Source organism: Sciurus carolinensis, chromosome 1 (assembly GCF_902686445.1).
Source record: "Sciurus carolinensis chromosome 1, mSciCar1.2, whole genome shotgun sequence".
Lineage (NCBI taxonomy): Eukaryota > Metazoa > Chordata > Mammalia > Rodentia > Sciuridae > Sciurus > Sciurus carolinensis.
In genome coordinates, this window is record NC_062213.1 from 184,973,191 (window position 1) to 184,991,890 (window position 18,700).

At 49.1% G+C, this 18,700-nt stretch overlaps 1 protein-coding gene across 1 annotated transcript in view; it reads left to right on the forward strand.

The window, feature by feature from the left end:
• Csmd2 (CUB and Sushi multiple domains 2) overlaps positions 1-18,700 on the forward strand; it is a 553,852-nt gene that overhangs the window by 438,500 nt on the left and 96,652 nt on the right. Inside the window, 9 exon segments of the mRNA XM_047516471.1 lie at positions 1,809-1,922; positions 7,945-8,040; positions 9,214-9,417; positions 9,824-9,948; positions 10,877-10,973; positions 12,057-12,161; positions 16,295-16,413; positions 16,931-17,000; positions 17,622-17,738. Coding sequence (XP_047372427.1) covers positions 1,809-1,922; positions 7,945-8,040; positions 9,214-9,417; positions 9,824-9,948; positions 10,877-10,973; positions 12,057-12,161; positions 16,295-16,413; positions 16,931-17,000; positions 17,622-17,738 — 1,047 coding nt within the window.

The following is an 18,700-nucleotide window of genomic DNA, read 5'->3' on the forward strand; positions in this document are numbered from 1 at the left end:
AGAGGGGCGGGACAGCCTGCAGGGAGCTGACTGCTTGTCCCAAAAGGTAGGACAGGGCCTGATGCTGAGTCACTCAGCAAACATGTAGTAAGCACCTCTTGGGGTCATGCGCTCTGCTGAGTCCTGGGGCCACTGCAGCGGGAGAAACGTGTTCCTGCCTCTTTCAACTCCAGTCTCATCTTCACCCAGGGCTCCTGACTCCTGTGCACTTGCTCCTGCCCCAGGACCTTCATTGCCCAATGTGCTTATGTGGCAGGCGCTTTAGACCTGCAGGATCACAGGAAAGTCGTGGCAGGTGTCCAACCCCATGTGCTGCTGACAGCATCCTTGGTAGGCAGGCACGAAGTTCATGCTCATACTTCTCCAATGACATGGAGCTCACCCCTCTGCCCTGAGGTTGGTCAGTGGTGGTGAGCTGAAACCTGTCTGCGGGCACTGGCTTTGGAGGGGCAGTGACCTGCTCCAAGTGTCTTCTCTTTGCCAGTGAGGCCAACTCTGAGCCTCGATTAGGGATCTGGGTCTGGAGCACTTGTCCTCTAGCTCTGACATCATCTGAGAGATCTTCCTGTGATCCCCTGTCTAAAGTGACCTGCCTCACCCTGTCCTTCTGTCCCATCACCCAAAAACTTAACTCTCTGAAATGATCTTGTTTATCTAGTTGCTTAAGTGTCTATGGGGGTTGGAGGGGGCTGTCCCACTAGAATGCACACTCTGTGACAGCAGGAACCCGCCTATCCTGTCCACTGCAGGAGATGCCCCTGCCACCAGCCCTAATGCAGTGTCCATTTTCAGGCTACAGAATATTCTCTTCCTCCTGCTCCTTGCCCCATGAGTCCAGAGCTAAGGATCTCGCTCCGTCGCTGCCTCATTCAGCATTACAAACACTTGGGTAGCATGCAGTCAATTCCACAGCCTCAATCCCTCCCTCTGCCTCAACACACATACAACATACATGTACAACACACTTGCACATACAATGCATGAAACATACACACGCCTACGGCCTATCTCCTATGTAATTAAGGCTCTGAGCCAAAGTGGAGAAGGATCTACCCAGGCTTTTGCCCTCAGCACACCAGGCGTTCTGGGAGACAGGAAGCAGACAGAATGAACCCAGGTCTGGCAGATAGCTGAATGGAAGCCTGGCCCACCGTGGCTCAGGAGTGAGCTCTGTCCTTCCAGCAGTGACCAGCAGAGAGGAAAGGGCTGAGGAAGCCTTGTACAATTATTAGCTGGCAGCCTGAATCTCCATCAAGTGGCAGATAATGCCTATCTGACTGGGCAGGCATTTCAGCCCCCTTCCTCGAAATAGCTGGGGAACTCTTTTAACCTCTGAGCCTCCATTTCTTTGCCTACAAAATTTGCATAATCTCTGGAAAAGTCACAAAGATGGTGCACATAGCAAGTGTGATCTCTGACATCCAATAGGTGCTTAATAGAGTTATGCACTGTCTTGGGCAAAACAAGGCAGAGATATTGTCTGCTGCACAGACGGTTGCTCCCTCCCCAGGAGCAGGCAGCTACTCCCCACCCTCATTCCTGCTACCCGTGGACCATCTTGTATCCAAGGGCTGCCCTGGTCAGCTTCAAAGGAAAAGTAAAGGAGACTCTGGGGTCCTGAGAGCACATGGAAAATGGGGGTATTGCTGAAAGCCCTTCCAAGACCTCAATTAACTGCTGCCACGGCTTTCTCAGAAGGAATAAGCTTAGCTCAGCGCCACCTCCAACAGCCAGACCTGTCCCCTCTGTGCCCCAGCATGCCTGTCCCCTCTGCACTCTGAGCTCTCCACACCCTGTCTCCTCCACAGTGGTGTTTGGCCAGTTCGCCTTCTTCCACACCGCCCTCAACGACGTGGTGGAGGTGCATGACGGTCACAGCCAGCACGCTCGGCTCCTCAGCTCCCTCTCCGGCTCCCACACAGGTACCCAGGGCAGGGCCAGCAGGGGATGGTGGTGGGCGGGGGGCAGGCACCACAGGCCAGCTGCTAGGAATGAGGCCCTGTGAGCAGCAGGGGCGGCAGGTGGACCCTCAGGGCTTGGCATTGGTCACACTGTGGCGCGTTCCTGAGAATCCACCGCAGAGGGGAGCTCGGCCTGCTCCCTGGCTTCAGCGCAAACCTGGCCTTTTTTTTTTTTTTTTTTTTTTTTTTTTCAATTTTAGGCTTGTTTCGTTTTCGTGTTAGAGAATTTAAGGGCAAAACGAAGTAATCAGAGAATTTAAATTAAAATCACCCAGAAAGAACCACTGATAAGATGTACTGTATTTCCTTCCACTCTATCTATCTACTTAATCTTTTACATATTTTATTGAATAAAACAATAGACATGTTTTAACTGTGAACTTTTTTCTGTCATTTTCTTTCGTAACGGGACTTTGAAAGGCCGCTTGCTAGTCTTTCATGTAGTTATTTAAGTATTCATACGTAAGTATGAATTCCTTCGAGATTCCCTTTAGATCGTATCTATATCTTACTCTTATTAAGAGTAATTCAAGGTGTTATACCTGTCTCTTCATTCACATCTCTGACTGCGACCTTAGACTATTCAGAAGCAGAAAGACCAGGTCAAAGGATATGAGAGATCATCGTGGCTTTTTGTACAGGTCGTCAAAAACCCCTGTAGAAAGATCTTTCTCCCTTGTTCACCAACAGTGAATAAGAGGGTGTGCTTTATTCACACAAAACCAGGTAATTAAAACACCCAAAGCATCATCGATTTGAAAAGCAGAAATGGTATCTCATTTTCTAATTCGCCTTTTTTATTACCAGTTAGGTGGTAACCTTTTTATAATGTGTTTATTGGTCCATGCATTTTCTGTTGGCAAATTTGTGTCGATTTTTCCATTAACACTTGTTTTTCTCATTTATCGAGTAGAGCTCCATATTATTTTGAGCCGTATGTATTACATACGATAAACCCTTTTGTCTAGATTATATGCTATAAAAAGCCTTTCCCTCCAGTTTGTCATTTGCCATTTAATTTTCTTCAGGGTGTTTTAATGTCAGAAAATGTAAATTTCCCATGATATCAAATCTATCAATGTTTCCTTTTATAGTTGTCTCCTTTGCTTTTATGCTGATCAAATAAATATTCCTCTGTGTTTTCTTTTGCCTCTTTTTAGTTTCATTGTTCTGCCTTAATACCCTTGGAATTTATTTTGATTTATTATTTGATACAGAGAATCTAACCAGTTATATAGTTAATCAGTTATCCTAGTAGAATTTTCAAAATGCCAGATTTACATATATTAAATTTTTATGAAGTATAGGGTCTGTTCCTAGACTTTTCCTCCAGTGTCTGTTTATTCTTGTATCACTTTTAGTTATTGTAACACTATTACCAACACTATCATAGTGTTTAATGTTATAACAATTTTAAACACATCATCTTATCGGTCCCCATGGTCATTCTTTGTTTTGAATTCTTTTTATTGACTATTCTTGCTTACTTTTGTCTCCAAATAAAATTTAGAAATATTTTATCAAGTGAAAAAAATTGCATTGAGAATTTGACTGAAATTTCACAAAATGTAGATTAAATTAGGGAGAACTCACATCTTTATAAGAACACTTCTACCCATGTAGGAACATGGTCTATCTCACCAGTCATTTGTCTTTTGTAACTTTGGGGAAGGCGCAATGATTTTGATTTAAGCAATATTCATTTTTTGTTAACTTTATTCCTAGATATTTCATTGGGATGTTTTGTGGCCCTTTGTGTTGCTGCTACAAATGGGTCTTTTTCCCGCCTTGTATTTTCTAACTGGTCTTTGTTAGGAAATTTCAAGACTGGCATTTTTTGGTATATTCATTGAACCTTCTACAATAGTGCTACCATTGCCAACTAATTCTTGGCCATCAAGCAAAAAGCAATGTGATTTGCAAATAAATTTACCTCATTTTATTTCCTTCTTTTCAGTGGTTTTTCTTTTCTTTCTTTTTTTTCTTCCATGATTACTAGTCTATTCAAGAATAGTGTTTTGATTTTGATGGTATCTTTCCTTTTTTTCATTTCGTAATTTCTTTTAAATTTGACAGCAAAATTTATATAATATACTATATTAATGTTCAATATCCTTTGTTTCAACTACTTATGTCCCCTGACTTTGTTTGCTGAATGCTATATTCATAGTTCCCCTTTTTCTCAGCTGTAGCAGAGATTTTGTAGTTTTGGTTGTGGTGGTTGGTTGGTTGTTTTGTTGTTGTTGTCGTTGTTTCCCTGTGTAAGAAAAAGCATGTTTACAGTAGTATATTCAGTTTTGCCTTCATGCCACACATCTTAATATGCACTGTTTTCCTTATCATTACTTTCTAGGTAACCCACAGTATTACATATTCCTTTGCCCAAGGATTGACTAGGAATGCCTCCTCCTTTCCATACAAAACTCTGATCTGGGACTGGGAAGATAGCTCAGTCGGTAGAGTGCATGCTTTGCATGCACAAGGCCCTGGGTTCGATCCCCAGCACCACAAAAAAAAAAAAAAAAAAAAAAAAAAAAAACACAAAACAAAACAACAAAACTCTGATCTGGTTCTTGTTACCTTATGCATTTCTGTTCTTTTCTATTTTTCTTGCCACATGCTTAGAGAACGTAGCCTGTGTCGCTTCTACTTTGGAAAGTAAATGAGGTCTTTCAGGAGCCAAGGACATTTCAATTTTAAACCCCTGAAGTAGCTGAGAAGAATGTGCGTTCTCTGTAGAATGGAGAGGTCACACAGCAGCAAGGGGTCAGCTTGGCTCTGCCGTCACACCACCCAGACTCACCCGTGTTATCGGGCTTACTTACTAATTGTGTGGGCACAGTACTTGACCTCTCTGAGCCTCAGTTTCCTCATCTGAAAACTGCAGATAGCAGAAGCCCTACCCCTGGAGTTATAAGCAGGAGTGAATGGACTTTGAAATAGCTATTGGATCAGTCTTACTCAATTTTGTTATTCAATTCCCTTTATCAGGGATTCTGCACCAAACAACTTTTCAAAACCTCTGCCCAACACTCAGCCAAGAGTGTAAATCAGGAGCTCTCAGGATGGGATGTTTTTTCAAAATTGATCAATTGATTGACTGATTGATATAAGTATAGCTGTAGATATAAAAGCCTAAGTATAGGTATGTTACCTATAGGTAATGAGAGATAGGTAGGTATATATTTAGAACCTTTGGATGCAAATATGAATACAAATAAAGGTATAGTTATAGGGTTTTTAGACCAATAGAAATGGAAGGAAGGAAGGAAGGAGGGAAAGAAGGAAGGAAAGAAAGAAGGAAGGATTAGATCTATCACTCTTAATATACTCAGAGAGTTTTATTCCTCGCTTGGAGAAACACTGATAATGAGCCACACTGGTACCGATGGGAGTGAACTGTCCCTGTCCCTGAGCTGTGTTGGGGCTAAGAAAACAGCTCAAGGAACATTGCTGAATATCTTCACTTTGTTTTCAGCAATGACTGAGAATGTTGTATTAAAACGCCTCCCACAATCGTTACATGTTGTTATCTTCTAACATCTCGAACAGTTTGCGTATCCTTCCTGTCCACGTTTGCCTCGTCTCTTTCCTCGGTTCCTCTGAGAGTATCTTTAAGAGGAAGATTATTTACTTACTCCACAAGTGAAACGCCCGGCCTGGTGTCTGTCAGCGCTTGCCCTCTCTGGTTTTCCCTGTGTTGCACTAACTTTGCGGTCTCTCCTTTCCCTTCAGACCCGGTCCATCCCGAATTTCCAATTTTTCTTGGTCTTTTAATTGTTTGTAGCAATTATTTTCAAAATCGTGAACCTCTTCCCCGCTGACAGGTTTTGGCCATCAGACTTAGTTTTGCTGCCCCTGAACAGTGGTTTTCGGGGGTTGAATTTATCACTGCTAGTTCTTGATTTCCCTGTTGGAGTTCCTCTTTTCAGTGGGCTCATAACTGCAGTACTTCCTGTCACCTTGCATGTATGAGAATGGCTTTCTTTAGACATGTCATATAAATGACAACTCAATTGCAAATCAAATTATGGTTCACACCCTTTATCTTTCAAAACTGCAGCAAACATTCTGCTTTATTCCAACATTTAATATTACAGACAAATTGGGTTCCAACCTGATTCTTTGTCCTTGTGTCCTTATAAATAACCTATGCTTTTCTATTTCTATCCCTATGATTTTCATATATAGATATGTTTGTGTATGTATATATATACATATATATGTATATATATATAATTTTTTTTTTTTACTTTGAAAATTACACAGCCCAGTAGGTAAAGGGCATCTCTTTTTCACTGCTCAGATCTGGCTCTGGGCAAGTTGGTACAGTCGAAGCTTCAAGGCTTAGGAAAGTTATCTTCCTTCTTAAATTATTTCTTCTTTGATTCCTCCGTCTTGTCTCTCTGGAATTCCTGACATATGTCTATTGGATTTTTCTCATCCATCATCCATGTCACTTCTCATTTCTCTTATTATTCTGATAATCTTTATCCTTCTTTTGTAGAACCTGGAAGGAATTCCCAAGTTTCATCTCTGTTTCACTGTTGGATTCTGCAGAGTCCAGAAGCTGCGTATTAGCATTCCTTGTCCCTTCATGGTCTTTACCTCAGATCCTTCGCTTGGCACATCTTCTTTCTCTAACTCGGAGACTGATGTTCAAGTTAATCTTGTGCCAACCGTGACTGAGAACCTTCTGAGATTTTTGCCTGTTCTTTGTTGTAGTTAACGTAAAAAATATTTGCTTGGACTTCTCAGAGTTGTCTTCTCTCATCTTTTCTTATGTCTGATGATTTGTCTGTGCTTCCCCTGGAGAAGAAGGTGTACCTGCATTCCAGACTGAAGTCATGGGCTGTGTGGGCCATCCCTGGGGTCCTACCGCACATCTGTCAGGCTAAACTGTGGGAGGACTGGAGAGTTCTCTCTGCCCACCTCTGTTGCTAGGAGAACAGTGATAATGAAGGAAGTTACCTGGACCAACCCTCTGGGCCACATGTAAATTTAAGTGTGCTATACCAAAGGTCACCTGCTCCCCATGACCAGTAGCACCCCACCAGTGGACCTCACGGTGGCTCCCAGTGTCTCTTGACAGGTCTGGACTCCAGCATGGTCCTTTCTAACCGCTACTTCCCTTCTGAAGGTGGAGTCTGTCCCCACTCTCAAGGGCCCTTAAGATTGCAGAGGGGAAGCATGCAGAGTGGCCACACCACTACCTGCCACCATGTCCTCCCTGGGCACATCCTGTCATAGAAAGGTGACAGTGAGCAGGACCGTGCTTCATGGCTGCAGGAGTAGGTCTAGACCTTCATTTTCTGCTGCCAAGGCCGCCCGCCTCCTCCAGCCTCCCCTGCCCATGCAGACTTCCCCCCAGTGCCTGTATCTTGTTGGTTTGGTGACAATAGCTCCTGGTTTGCTGAGACCATTGCAGCTTTCACTTAGATGTCCTAGCGTAATTATTAATAGCACGACATTTTACTCTCAAAAGTGTCCTAGTATGAGCAATAAATTACTGCTCTGCTTATCCATCATTTCACAGGAGGTCTAGGGAAAGCCAGTCACTCTCAGGTGATCACGTCACCCTCCTTCCCAGCTGGTGCTTTCTTTTTTTTTTTTTTTAATCAGATGGATGTCCTGAGTACACTGCCAGTCAGCTTGTGGGTCAACACAGCTCCAGCCACTTTCTCCTTTCTGGGCAGGTCATGTAATCTTTCTGAACCTCCCTGTCTTACTCTGTTAAATCAGGGTCCTGAACTCTGCCATGCCAACCTCACAATGACCAAAGGTCAAGGTAGGACCATGGGTGCAAACCTCCTCTGCAAACTTGGAACTGTAAAGTACAGTGAAAATGTGAGGTTTCCCTTCAGGAAGGCCTGGAAACTGCTGGGTAGGGTACGAGCAGCCCCTTCCTTGGCCAGGATTTTCTCTGCTGGGCTGGCTGTTGGGCTCACAGTCTTCCTCTCCTCCTCATCCCTTATCTCTGCAGGAGAGTCTCTGCCCTTGGCCACCTCCAATCAAGTTCTCATTAAGTTCAGTGCCAAAGGTCAAGTGCCAGCCAGGGGCTTCCACTTTGTGTACCAAGGTACGTAAGACATGGATGCCGGAGGTTCAGAGGCCTTCTCAGCTCCTCTGTGACTGTGACCCTGGAAACAGGGACCTTCAAACCCTCCTCTGACCTCTTTCTCAGGGTATCTGGGGGCAGTTGCTAGTTTATGGGGCCATTCTCTGATATTTAGTTGAAATTCATACAGTGAACCTTTACCCAAGGCACACATTTCCGTATTGAATGAGGAAGACAGTCAGGTCCGGGAGACTGCACTCTTGCCCGTGTTCTGAGACAGTCCAGATGGAGTGGGGACACCATCCCAGCCTCTTTCCTGAACTCTGTCTCTCATGGAGCTTGGTTTTGTTTGCAAGGCACAGTAAGGTGTGGGGAACGCAGGCTCTGAGGTGAGGAGGATGCCACACTTGGGAGCCCCACTTTTCTCATGTGTAGAGTAAGGGTAGTACCAGTTCCTCACCGAGAGGATGAAAGGCGTACCTGACCCAGCTGGTACCAAGCAGGCAGTCGAGTCCATTCCCGTCTTTATCCAGAAAGGCACGTCCTAGAGCAGCTCAGCTCTTACCTGCGGCCCCAGCCCCCTTGTCCTGGAGAACATCCACTTTCCTAGATCCCAGGTCCTAACTTGGCTCCGTTTATTCGACTGAGTCCAGGATAAGATGCATTTGCCTGTGTAGGGGTAATCCTGCCACATGGGTGCCATCTCTGGGACCTGGGTTAGAGGGTTGCACAATCTGCCATTGTGGACAGGTCATGGAGAGCAGCCCTGGGGAGGGTCTTAAAGCACCTGAGGAAGAGAGTCCCAAAGCAGGCTGAAGGTGGAGGAGGAAGAGCCATTCTCCCTGTGAGGCAGTGGGACCCTAATCAGCAAGGGGCATCACTGGGAAGCAGAGAGCAGCTCTTGGCCTAAAGTGTGCATGTGGGTCCTTCCCCTGGCTCCCCTGTGCTTTCCCAGAAGCTCTAACATTTTGTGTCACATGACATTTTGCCATGACATGTTGTGTCCAACTATATTCAGAAAATGCACCTCATCCTAGAGAGAGAACCTCCTCTTGCCCTAAGGGAACCTGCCCATAGCCTCCCAGGGTCCCATTCAGAGTGTCTTTATCCAAATCCCGTTCTGTGTGCATCTCTGGGCTGGTTTCTAGAAGGATGAGAACTGCCCCTCAGTGCCCTTGTCCCCTGCCCCCTCAGCGGTGCCCCGAACCAGCGCCACGCAGTGCAGCTCCGTGCCCGAACCCCGCTACGGCAAGAGGCTGGGCAGCGACTTCTCAGTGGGGGCCATCGTCCGCTTCGAATGCAATTCCGGCTATGCCCTGCAGGGGTCCCCAGAAATCGAGTGCCTCCCTGTGCCTGGGGCCTTGGCCCAGTGGAATGTCTCGGCACCAACCTGCGTGGGTGAGTACAGGCCTGGGGCTGCCAGGAGGCCGCGCTCCCTGGAGAGGCAGCCAGTCCCCACGGATGCCCCAAACCACAAAGCAGAACTTCCCAGCCCACAACTTAGTAGGCAACCCATTCAGGCCACGTCACTGGTCCTGTGGGCCATGTGTGAAGACGGCAAGGAGGAGCCGAGGGAGGGAGGCTTGTGAAGGGAAGAGCCGGGGTCCAGGGTCCCTGGGAAGTAGTCATGGAGGAGGCCAAGAACAGAAAAAGAAGGCAGGACTGGGGGCCCAAGGGAGAGAACAGAGGGGTCGAGTCAGAAGCAGAGGCTGGGGTCCTGAGGGAGGAGTCCGTCTGGGAGGCCCCAGAGGAGCCGCAAGGACAAGTGGCAGTCGCCGCTGACCAGAGCTGTGTCTCCTCCCAGTGCCATGCGGAGGCAATCTGACGGAGCGCAGGGGCACCATCCTGTCGCCCGGCTTCCCAGAGCCCTACCTCAACAGCCTCAACTGCGTGTGGAAGATCATGGTCCCTGAAGGAGCCGGCATCCAGGTAGGAGCACGCAGTTGCCCTGGGCAGCTGGCTGTGGCCCATCCCTGAGCCAGGAGGAGGATCGCCAATAGTGTCCCTGCCCCTGCAGATAAGAGGTGCAATCCAGGTGTGGGGGTGTGGGGCCCCTGCAGCTAAGAGGTGCAGTCCAGGTGTGGGGGTGTGGGCACAGAGACGGACACAGCAGTTCACAGAGGCGTAAGGAGAGAGGTAGCTCTGGAAGGAAGAGAGGTAAGCCTTGGCTCAGGCGACCAGGGCAGGCTCAGGCGACCAGGGCAGGCTCAGAGGCCACGGGTCTAGAACTGGAACTTAAAGGTGAGGGTTCTTGCCTTGAAGGATGCTTTTCTGACAATTGTGGGGGATCGAAGGGGAGACCTTGCAGATGAGGGAAAGGAGCAAAGCACCAAGCACAGGTGAAGCATGGAGAACCACCAAGAAGCTAAAATGGGGGTGTCGCTGGTGCCCAGGATAACAGCCAAGTGGAGGGAGGCCCAGAACAGGTGCAGAGGCATGGAAGAGAATCCAGAGCCTACCAGGCCAACAGAGAGGCAGCAAACTGGGACTGGAGCTGGACACACCTGGGCAGAAGTGGGCTGGCCCATTGCTGTGGAATGTCCCATGCAATGAAGCCAGGAAAGTGGGGAAGCCCAAGGAATATTCCAGAGATGAGAAGGCCGGACCAACTCAAGCCTTCTCACTTCCTGGAATTTCTTTTCCCCATTCTCTACCTTGCAAAGTATCTCACTGACTTGTGAAAGGTCCTCCACTTCACCTCTGTCTTCCCCCACCCTGGACAGGAGCTCCTACCGTGGTGGAAAGGGCCTCGCAAGTGTCCAAGCCGGAGCAGGTGCTCGAGCGCTCCACTCTGGGCAAGGAGGGAGGGAGGGGTGCAGGCTGCCTAACCAACAGGTCAACCCCTCTGCCTTCCCAGATTCAAGTTATCAGTTTTGTCACAGAGCAGAATTGGGACTCCCTGGAAGTGTTTGACGGTGCAGACAACACTGTCACCATGCTGGGGAGTTTCTCAGGTAAGCCAGGACTTCTGAGGCTTCGATCTGGAGAATGTAGTAAATATCATCATCATCATCGTCATCGAAATCTGATGCTGACAAACCATAAATTTCACCATTTCAAAGTATACACTGCTGATTTTTAGTATATTCACAAGGTTCCACAACTATCTAATTCCAGAACATATTTATCACCCCAAAAAGAAACCAGATACCCATTTGTGCTCACTCCCCACCCCGCTACACACACACCCAGCCTCCAGAAACCGCTACTCTTTCTACCTCTGTGGATTTGCCTATTCCAGGCATTTCATATAAACAGAATCATACAACACATGGCCTCTGGGTCAGACTCTTCCTCTTGGCACAGTGTTTGTGAGGATCACCAAGTAGGGGTACCTCAGCACTTCATTGCATGGCTGTCTACCCTGCATCTGTTGATGGATGCTTGGGTTGCTTCCAATTTGGATCCACTGAAAAATGCCACTATGAACATTCACGTACAAGTTTTTGTGTGAGCATGTATTGTCCGTTCTCCCAGACAGTTATCTAGACATGGAATTGCTGGGCCACATGGTAACACGGTTAACTTGCTAAGGGACTACCAAACTGTTTTCCAAAGTGGCCACACCACTCTCCATTATTCCAGCCCTGGGCTTCTGCCTGCGTGTGGTGTATGTCGTTTTCCCAGTGGCCAGGGCAATTAATTGAATCCGTTAGGTCCAGAACTTCATGCTTTCAAAATGTAAGAAGGAGTCATGTGCTCCCAGATAAGCTGTCTGCACTGCTGGGTTGCCCAGATAATTTCACACCACAGAGTCATTTTGAAGATGGTTGGGTGGGGACCAGCATGGCTCCCTCTCCTGCTGGCGTGACCGCAGTGCTAGTCATCTTGTGGGGAATGGTCTGGAGTCTTCCCTCCCATGGCCATTGAAGACCTGGCACTCTAAGGGATACCCATTGTCGTTTAGAGAGTTTCATAACTGGGGACACTTGGGGACCTTGAGAGCTGCCTGTCAATAGGCAACAGAAGCAAGAGGAATGGGAGGACCTGGGGGGCCTGGGAAGCCATGCCTAATGGACCCTGGTTTCCTTGCCCAGGGACCACCATGCCTGCCCTTCTGAACAGCACCTCCAACCAACTCTACCTTCACTTCTACTCAGACATCAGCGTGTCTGCTGCCGGCTTCCACTTGGAGTACAAAAGTGAGGAGGCGGGGTCTTGGCTGTGTGCAGGGGTCAGGGTGGGAGCAGATGTTACTGGGTTCCCTCCACGAGCAGGGATTATATTGGGGTTGTACGTTCTCCATCCCACTCAAGCCTTACCACAGACCTAGGTGACGATTCTAAGGCTCAGAGAGGGTCTGGAACCTCCCCAAGTCTGCACAGCCAGTGAGCATGGGAGAGCCAGAAGTTCACATCAGGAATTGGAAAGAGGCTTGATTACTGGCAGTTGGGGTATGAGAATATGGAGGTGATCTCCTCCTCCAGTTCTACAGACTATCCTCTCTGACACTTGGTTCTATGATGCAGTTGTCTTCCAAGTTTCTTCTCTCATTGGAAACTTCACTCCTCTCCTACAAGATTTCTCCCTCTGGGCTCAAACCCATGTATCCTGACTTCCAGCTTCCCTAGGTGGGCATAATTAAAAACTCTAAACAGGAAGAGTTGTGGGGATGAAGAGTTTGTGGGAGACTGCATTTATCCTGGGACTGCTCCCCCTACTCCTTTCCCCGCCGGGTACAGGAAAGACCAGGAAGGCAGCAGCAAATAACCATTGAGCATTTACAATGTTCCAGGTGCTCTGCTGGGTTGTGCTGGGTTGGGTAGGATCAAGATGGGGTTAGTCCCTCCAAGTTCACCGAAGAGAGGCAGATACCTAGAGAAGGACATCAGAGCATTACTGGTGCTCACAGGGATATCTCTAGATAGCAGAGCAGTGGCCCCAAAGAGAGAATGGGCAGCAGGGAGGGGACCATCATGAAGAAACACTGAGCACCAGCAAATGCACCAGGCCCTGTGTTAGGTACCCACAGAACAAAGACGAGGAGATGGTTCCTGCCTTCAGAGTGGAGGGGGAGAGACAGACGTGGAAACCGTCATTTGAGTGCAACCTGATGCGCTCAAGAAATAGAGGAAGGGAGCTTCGCTTAGCCAAGTAAGGCCCTGCAGAAGGGGATACCTGAGCTAGGTTTGGAATGGGAAGCAGGAAAGGCGAGAAGGCATGGTTGGCACCGCGGACTGTGACAACATGGGTCTGTCGGATGGAAGGCGCCCGTGATGCTGGAGGCCTGATGGGGTCAGCAGATGCCCATCTGGGTCTCCCGGAGGAATAGACTTTATCCAGGTGGTGGAGGGAGGGCCAGTGGGATCCCAGGATGCTCAGTCCCTAAAAACTGAAGCGTGCACCTGATAGGAAAGGCCGGGCAGCTTGAGCAAAGACCCCGAAGGATGGAGAATAGCCCAGAGACCTCTGAGACCTTCCTCCCCACACACAGGAAAGGCTTCGCTCACCTGCTGGACTGAAATAGCCTGGGTTACCGAATAATTCACATGACTCCCTTTATCCTCCCTTCTCTGCTCCCTCCAGTTTTGTTTCTTTATCCACTATTTTAATTTGAGTCCTGAAATGTTCCCTGGAACTATTACTTGTTCTTTCTTTTAAAGATACACTTCCTTCCTAAATCTCCTTCTCATTCAATTGCTCCATTCCCAGAAAAACCTGCCCCTTCTTGGTTTTCTCTGTCCACGGGAACTGGCAGTTCTCCGCAGCTGCATTTCCCATGCACCATCCTCCCATGAGGGATATGTGGAGACTGCAATTCCTAGAGGCCAAGACCCTGGAGTTTTGTGTTGTTGATAATCTGTGGAGAGGGCGCAGAAGATGGCGGATGAGCGGCTCCTGTAGACGCAGATGGTGTTTGAGGGCGGCTGTGGAGTTATGTTTCCCTCAATGACTCATGTTTAATTTTTATTTCATTGGAATGGAAGTTGGAACAATATGCTTTCAAAAGTAATAAATTACACATGATAAAAAATAATTTTTCCTTTGTTGTAACCACAGCTTAAAACCGAGCTGCTCAGTGTAACAGCAATGGACTCCCCTCCGCCTCCCTCCTCTTCTGCTCTCCAGCCTCGTTCTCCTTCGTAGTGCACTTGCCCCCCAAATACCCCCGCCATGTTCTTTCATTCTCTCCCCTCCTCTCACCGCCCCCTTCTCCTTCCATTCACCACCTTCCCAGTCCAGTAATAGAGCCTCAAGTCACTAAGTTGTGACCACCCCACCAAATAGTGAGGTGCATTGTTGAGAAAGGGACCTGAAGACAGCCAAGGTGAAGTCCTTCAGCTCCGCTGGATGACTGCTTCAGTCCTTGTCCTTGGGGTCTTTTGTCTCAGCTGCTGAGGTTTTGGACACAGGCCTGAATAGACTTCACTTCCAAGCATCACATGCATTCTTCAAAGCACACGGAGGACAGGAGCTGCCTGGGAAGGGTGGGAGGGGACTTCTGGAGGGAGAGCAGTGCTCTGTAGGCTTGAGGGGGGTTTAGGTGGTACAGGGACAGGCATTTGTTAAAATACAGCTCGTGTATATTTACCATCATGACACTCACACTTGACGGTGTACTTGTATAGTTTGTGGATTTCATTATATGTAAACTGTCCTCAAAAGAAAAAAAAGGTCTTTATCAGTCTCACCTCTGAATATGGCATGAGGGCTTGTCAGCTGCTGCAAAAGAAGACGGGCTGGTGGTTGGTGGCTTGGGTTGACCAGCCCTTCCCTGTTCCTTTTCCATGGATACCAGCTCCCTGAAGGCCCTGGACAACCAAGGAGCCTGTATCTCTCAAGGGAGCCACCAAGAGGGTAGAGGCCCCCCTCTCAAACTCTGCTCACTCCTCCACCCCCCTTCCTGCTGCCCTTGGGGCAGAAGCACACTTCAGAGCAAGCAGAGCAGCCAGCACACAGTCACCCCTTTGTCTGTTGTTGCTGGCGAAGGGCACTCCGTGTCCTGCCCACCCATACGCAGGAACTTATTCCACACATCTGAAGTGCCCGCACCTGCAGGCTCCCATGGGGCACAGGAGAAGCACAGAGCCCCCAGGCAGGAGGCCGCACTCCTGTGTGCCCTGGTCAGCCAGGAAGGGACTCAGCAGGATGAGGATGATGTCGGGTGGGGAGACGAGAAGAGGAGGGGTCAGGGTAGGCAAGAGCCCAGCTGGCCGGGGCTGGGCCTCCTCTTGGCAGAGCTGGGGTCAGACTGGGCTCAATCTGAGTCCCAGCTCTGCGGCTCCAGGGCACACACCTGGCCTCTCTTGGCCAGGGTTCTCACCTGTGAAATGGGGGCTGAGGTCTGCCTCAAGGGGACGCAGGAGGCATGTGACTCCCCAGTCTGGCCTCGCTCATGGCACGTGCCCGGCGAGTGCTGTTCCCACGGGACGATGGGAGGAGGACCAGGACAGGTGCCCGCCCAGCCCAGGTGCAATGCGGGGCATGCGGAGAGGACTAAATGAACACGGGATGACTCTGAAAAGCCAAGAGGGAGAGTGAAGGAGAATGTGAGAGCTCGGGGAGGTGATTTTGAAAAAGGACCTGCCTGGCCGAGATTGCCAAGGTCCCAGAGGCCTCGAGTGAGAAGACTGGCCTCGGTTTGATAGGCCGCAGGGACTTCTGAGCAAGGAAGGCCCATGATTCAAGGAGAGATTTAAAGAAATGTCAGATGCCTGTGAGGGCAGGTGAACTGGGTCAGGAGCAGCTTGGGGCAGGAGGATGAGCAGCAGGCCATTCCAAGGTCAGACGGTGAGTGAGAGCCAGCTGACCAGGGAGGGCCAAGGGTCAGAAGCCACCAGTACTTCTCTCAAGAAGAAGTCAGACAAACCTCAAAACAACAGGAGAAGTAAGGCAGAGGAGAGTCTTACCTGCTGTCAAACTTTTGGGACATTCTGTCCCAGAGGGACACTCTAAGATCCGGGCATTGGAGCATCTGGGAGAGCCAGGCATCTGGCCCACCCCCAGCATCTCAGGCCTGTCTTAGGGCAAGGAGGAGGGAGGGAGGGAAGTTAGGAGCAGGCAGCAAGGGAGGCATGGGAGAGGCTCCCCCAGCGAGGTCTGGGGCTCTCCAACCAGGATCTGGAGCCTCTGGGATGATGTCCTCCTGTCCCAGGGACATTTGTTCTGTGCATTCTGAGGTGAAAGAGTGGGAGGCACTGGACTAGAAGCCAAAGAAAGCCCAAGTCGGGCCCCTGCCTTACCCAACCCACTGCCAGCTCAACCCTCACCCTACTGTCACCTTGACCTGCTGGGCTTGTCCTTTCTCCTCTCCGTTTGTCTCTGTCTTATCTAGCCGTGGGTCTGAGCAGCTGTCCAGAACCTGCTGTGCCCAGTAACGGAGTGAAGACCGGCGAGCGCTACTTGGTGAACGATGTGGTCTCTTTCCAGTGTGAGCCGGGCTATGCCCTCCAGGTACCTCCCCTGGACACCCCAGGACAGGGCAGTTGTCCCCTGAGATAGGATTGGCCAACTTTGCATCAGCAGAGGTGCCATCTCCAAAGAACAGGGAGCAGCCCTAATGCCCATGAGGACCTGTTCCCATGAGGACCTTCATCCTGTCCCAGAGCTGTTCATGCAGAAGACAAACTTTGCTAACTTTAAGTTTGGCCCAAGCCAGCCTAGAATATGTTCCTGCAAAGTTGGGTTTGATTGGACTTTAAGAAAATTTAATTTCCTTTGAAGGCCATGAGGGAATTTAGTAATTAAAGGAATCTCACAAGGAAACCTTTAGTAATGAGAATTCTTCGTAATGGTTGTTAATAATTGGCTTTCCCCAAAACTCTCTCTCCCTCTGCTTTACCTGGCATCCCACAGTGGACCTTTGTGTCTTTGTATATGTTGTTCCTTAACACCAAGCCCCTGTTCTGGGTTGTACATACAATTGTGCCCCTGGGGGCAGCCAGCTCATCCCAGTTCCTAATTCCTCCAGGGCCACGCCCACATCTCCTGCATGCCTGGAACCGTTCGGCGGTGGAACTACCCGCCTCCGCTCTGTATTGGTAAGAGAGCCTGGATTTTTCAAGCTATTCAATTTCATCCTTTAGTGGTATATTGCTGAGTTCAAGTTCAAGTCAGAAAAAAAGTTGGATGTTCTGGTTTGGTTCCAAGTCAGTAGTTTTAGACTGATGATTTTGTAACCTCTCTTGTTCAGACCTGTCAGGACTTTTGGAAACCTCTTCCCACCACATGAAAAATCACAGGAGGCTTGCCCCTTGGGAAAAGTCTGGCACAAAGTGGGGACACGATGCGTGGCAATCCCCTCCATTTGATTCCTCCTTTTCCTGCAGTCTTGGAAGAGCCGATTGGGCAATGAGCAGGGGGAGAGGGGGGTGATGGTGTAAGGCATGCCCTGACCTGGGAAGGGCATGCCCAAGGTCAAGAGTCATCACTCGGGTGTGGGGTCTCCTACCCACCCTAGAGTGAGCTTTGCTTCCTGAATTTACAGCCTCAGTTTTGCCCAGGTGGTGCAACTTTCTGGGGAGATTCCTCTGGATTCTCAAAGGGGTTCATGGCTCTGGAAAAGTTTGAAACTGCCGCTGTAAGAGAGCTTCCAGACGTTGGCATGACTCTGCCGTCTCCTCGATGTTGTCCTAACACCCTGTCTCGTGTCCCTGTCACAGCGCAGTGCGGAGGAGTAGTGGAAGAGATGGAGGGGGTGATCCTGAGTCCCGGCTTCCCAGGCAACTACCCTAGCAACATGGATTGCTCCTGGAAGATAGCACTGCCCGTGGGCTTTGGTGAGTCCCCAAGGCCTCCTAGGGAAGGTGGGGCCTCGGGCCCAGGCCCCTGGGTTACAACAGCAGTCTGCAGCCATCTCAGCACAATCTTGGCCACTTCCGATCAGGGCTGTGCTTCTCCCTTCCTCCTTGGTGACCTCTCCTATCAGTCCTGAGGATGAATTAAAAATGACAGAGATGAAAGGGCACAGGGGACAGAATCTTAGGGGTTGCCATCGTTATCATTTGAGTAGTGGACCAAACTCCAGAGATGTGGAAAGAGAAGTTACCCAAGGACAGTTTTAAAAAAGAAGAAATCTATTTTACCAAGACTGGGCTGGACCTCAAGTTGTGCTTTTAATTCTCCTGTCCAATTTATCATCCCAATTATATTGAACCAAGGTCAATATGAAATCGAGTTTGCATTCTTCTCAGGCACATTCTTAGCAGGCCTAGAGATGGGAAGGGCTTTGGGAGGAGGGGACGTGGACCATATGCCAGGCGTGGCGGGTTGTCGGGTGTGGAGGACATTAACCTGGGTATGAAATGTAACTGCTGGCCATTCATGCGTCATGCACTGGGCATATAGTGTGACCCCAAACACCCTGTTGAAGGGAGGAAGGCTGTGTTCTGACGTGGAACTGATGGGCTATGTACGGGGGTCATCTCACCCAAATCATCAATTGCTCTGTTCTTAGGAAAGAATGCCCCCAGGGAATTATTCTGCACAGGCGGGAACCACACAGTCTAGGAGTCTCTGAAATGAAGATTGCTCATTTTGTCTTTTATTCCGTCAGGAGTGTGTCTTCTGATTAGGTCTAGCTGGGCTTCTTTAAATCCAGATGGAAGGGAGGGGAGAGGTTAGTGACCCTCCTAAAGCCGGAGCCTTCTAGGTCATTCCATCTTCTGAAGGAAACTGAGTGCCAAGTGGTGATACTGTGGCAGCCCTCGGAGACCCCAGTTTTTTGAGAGATTGAGCAAAG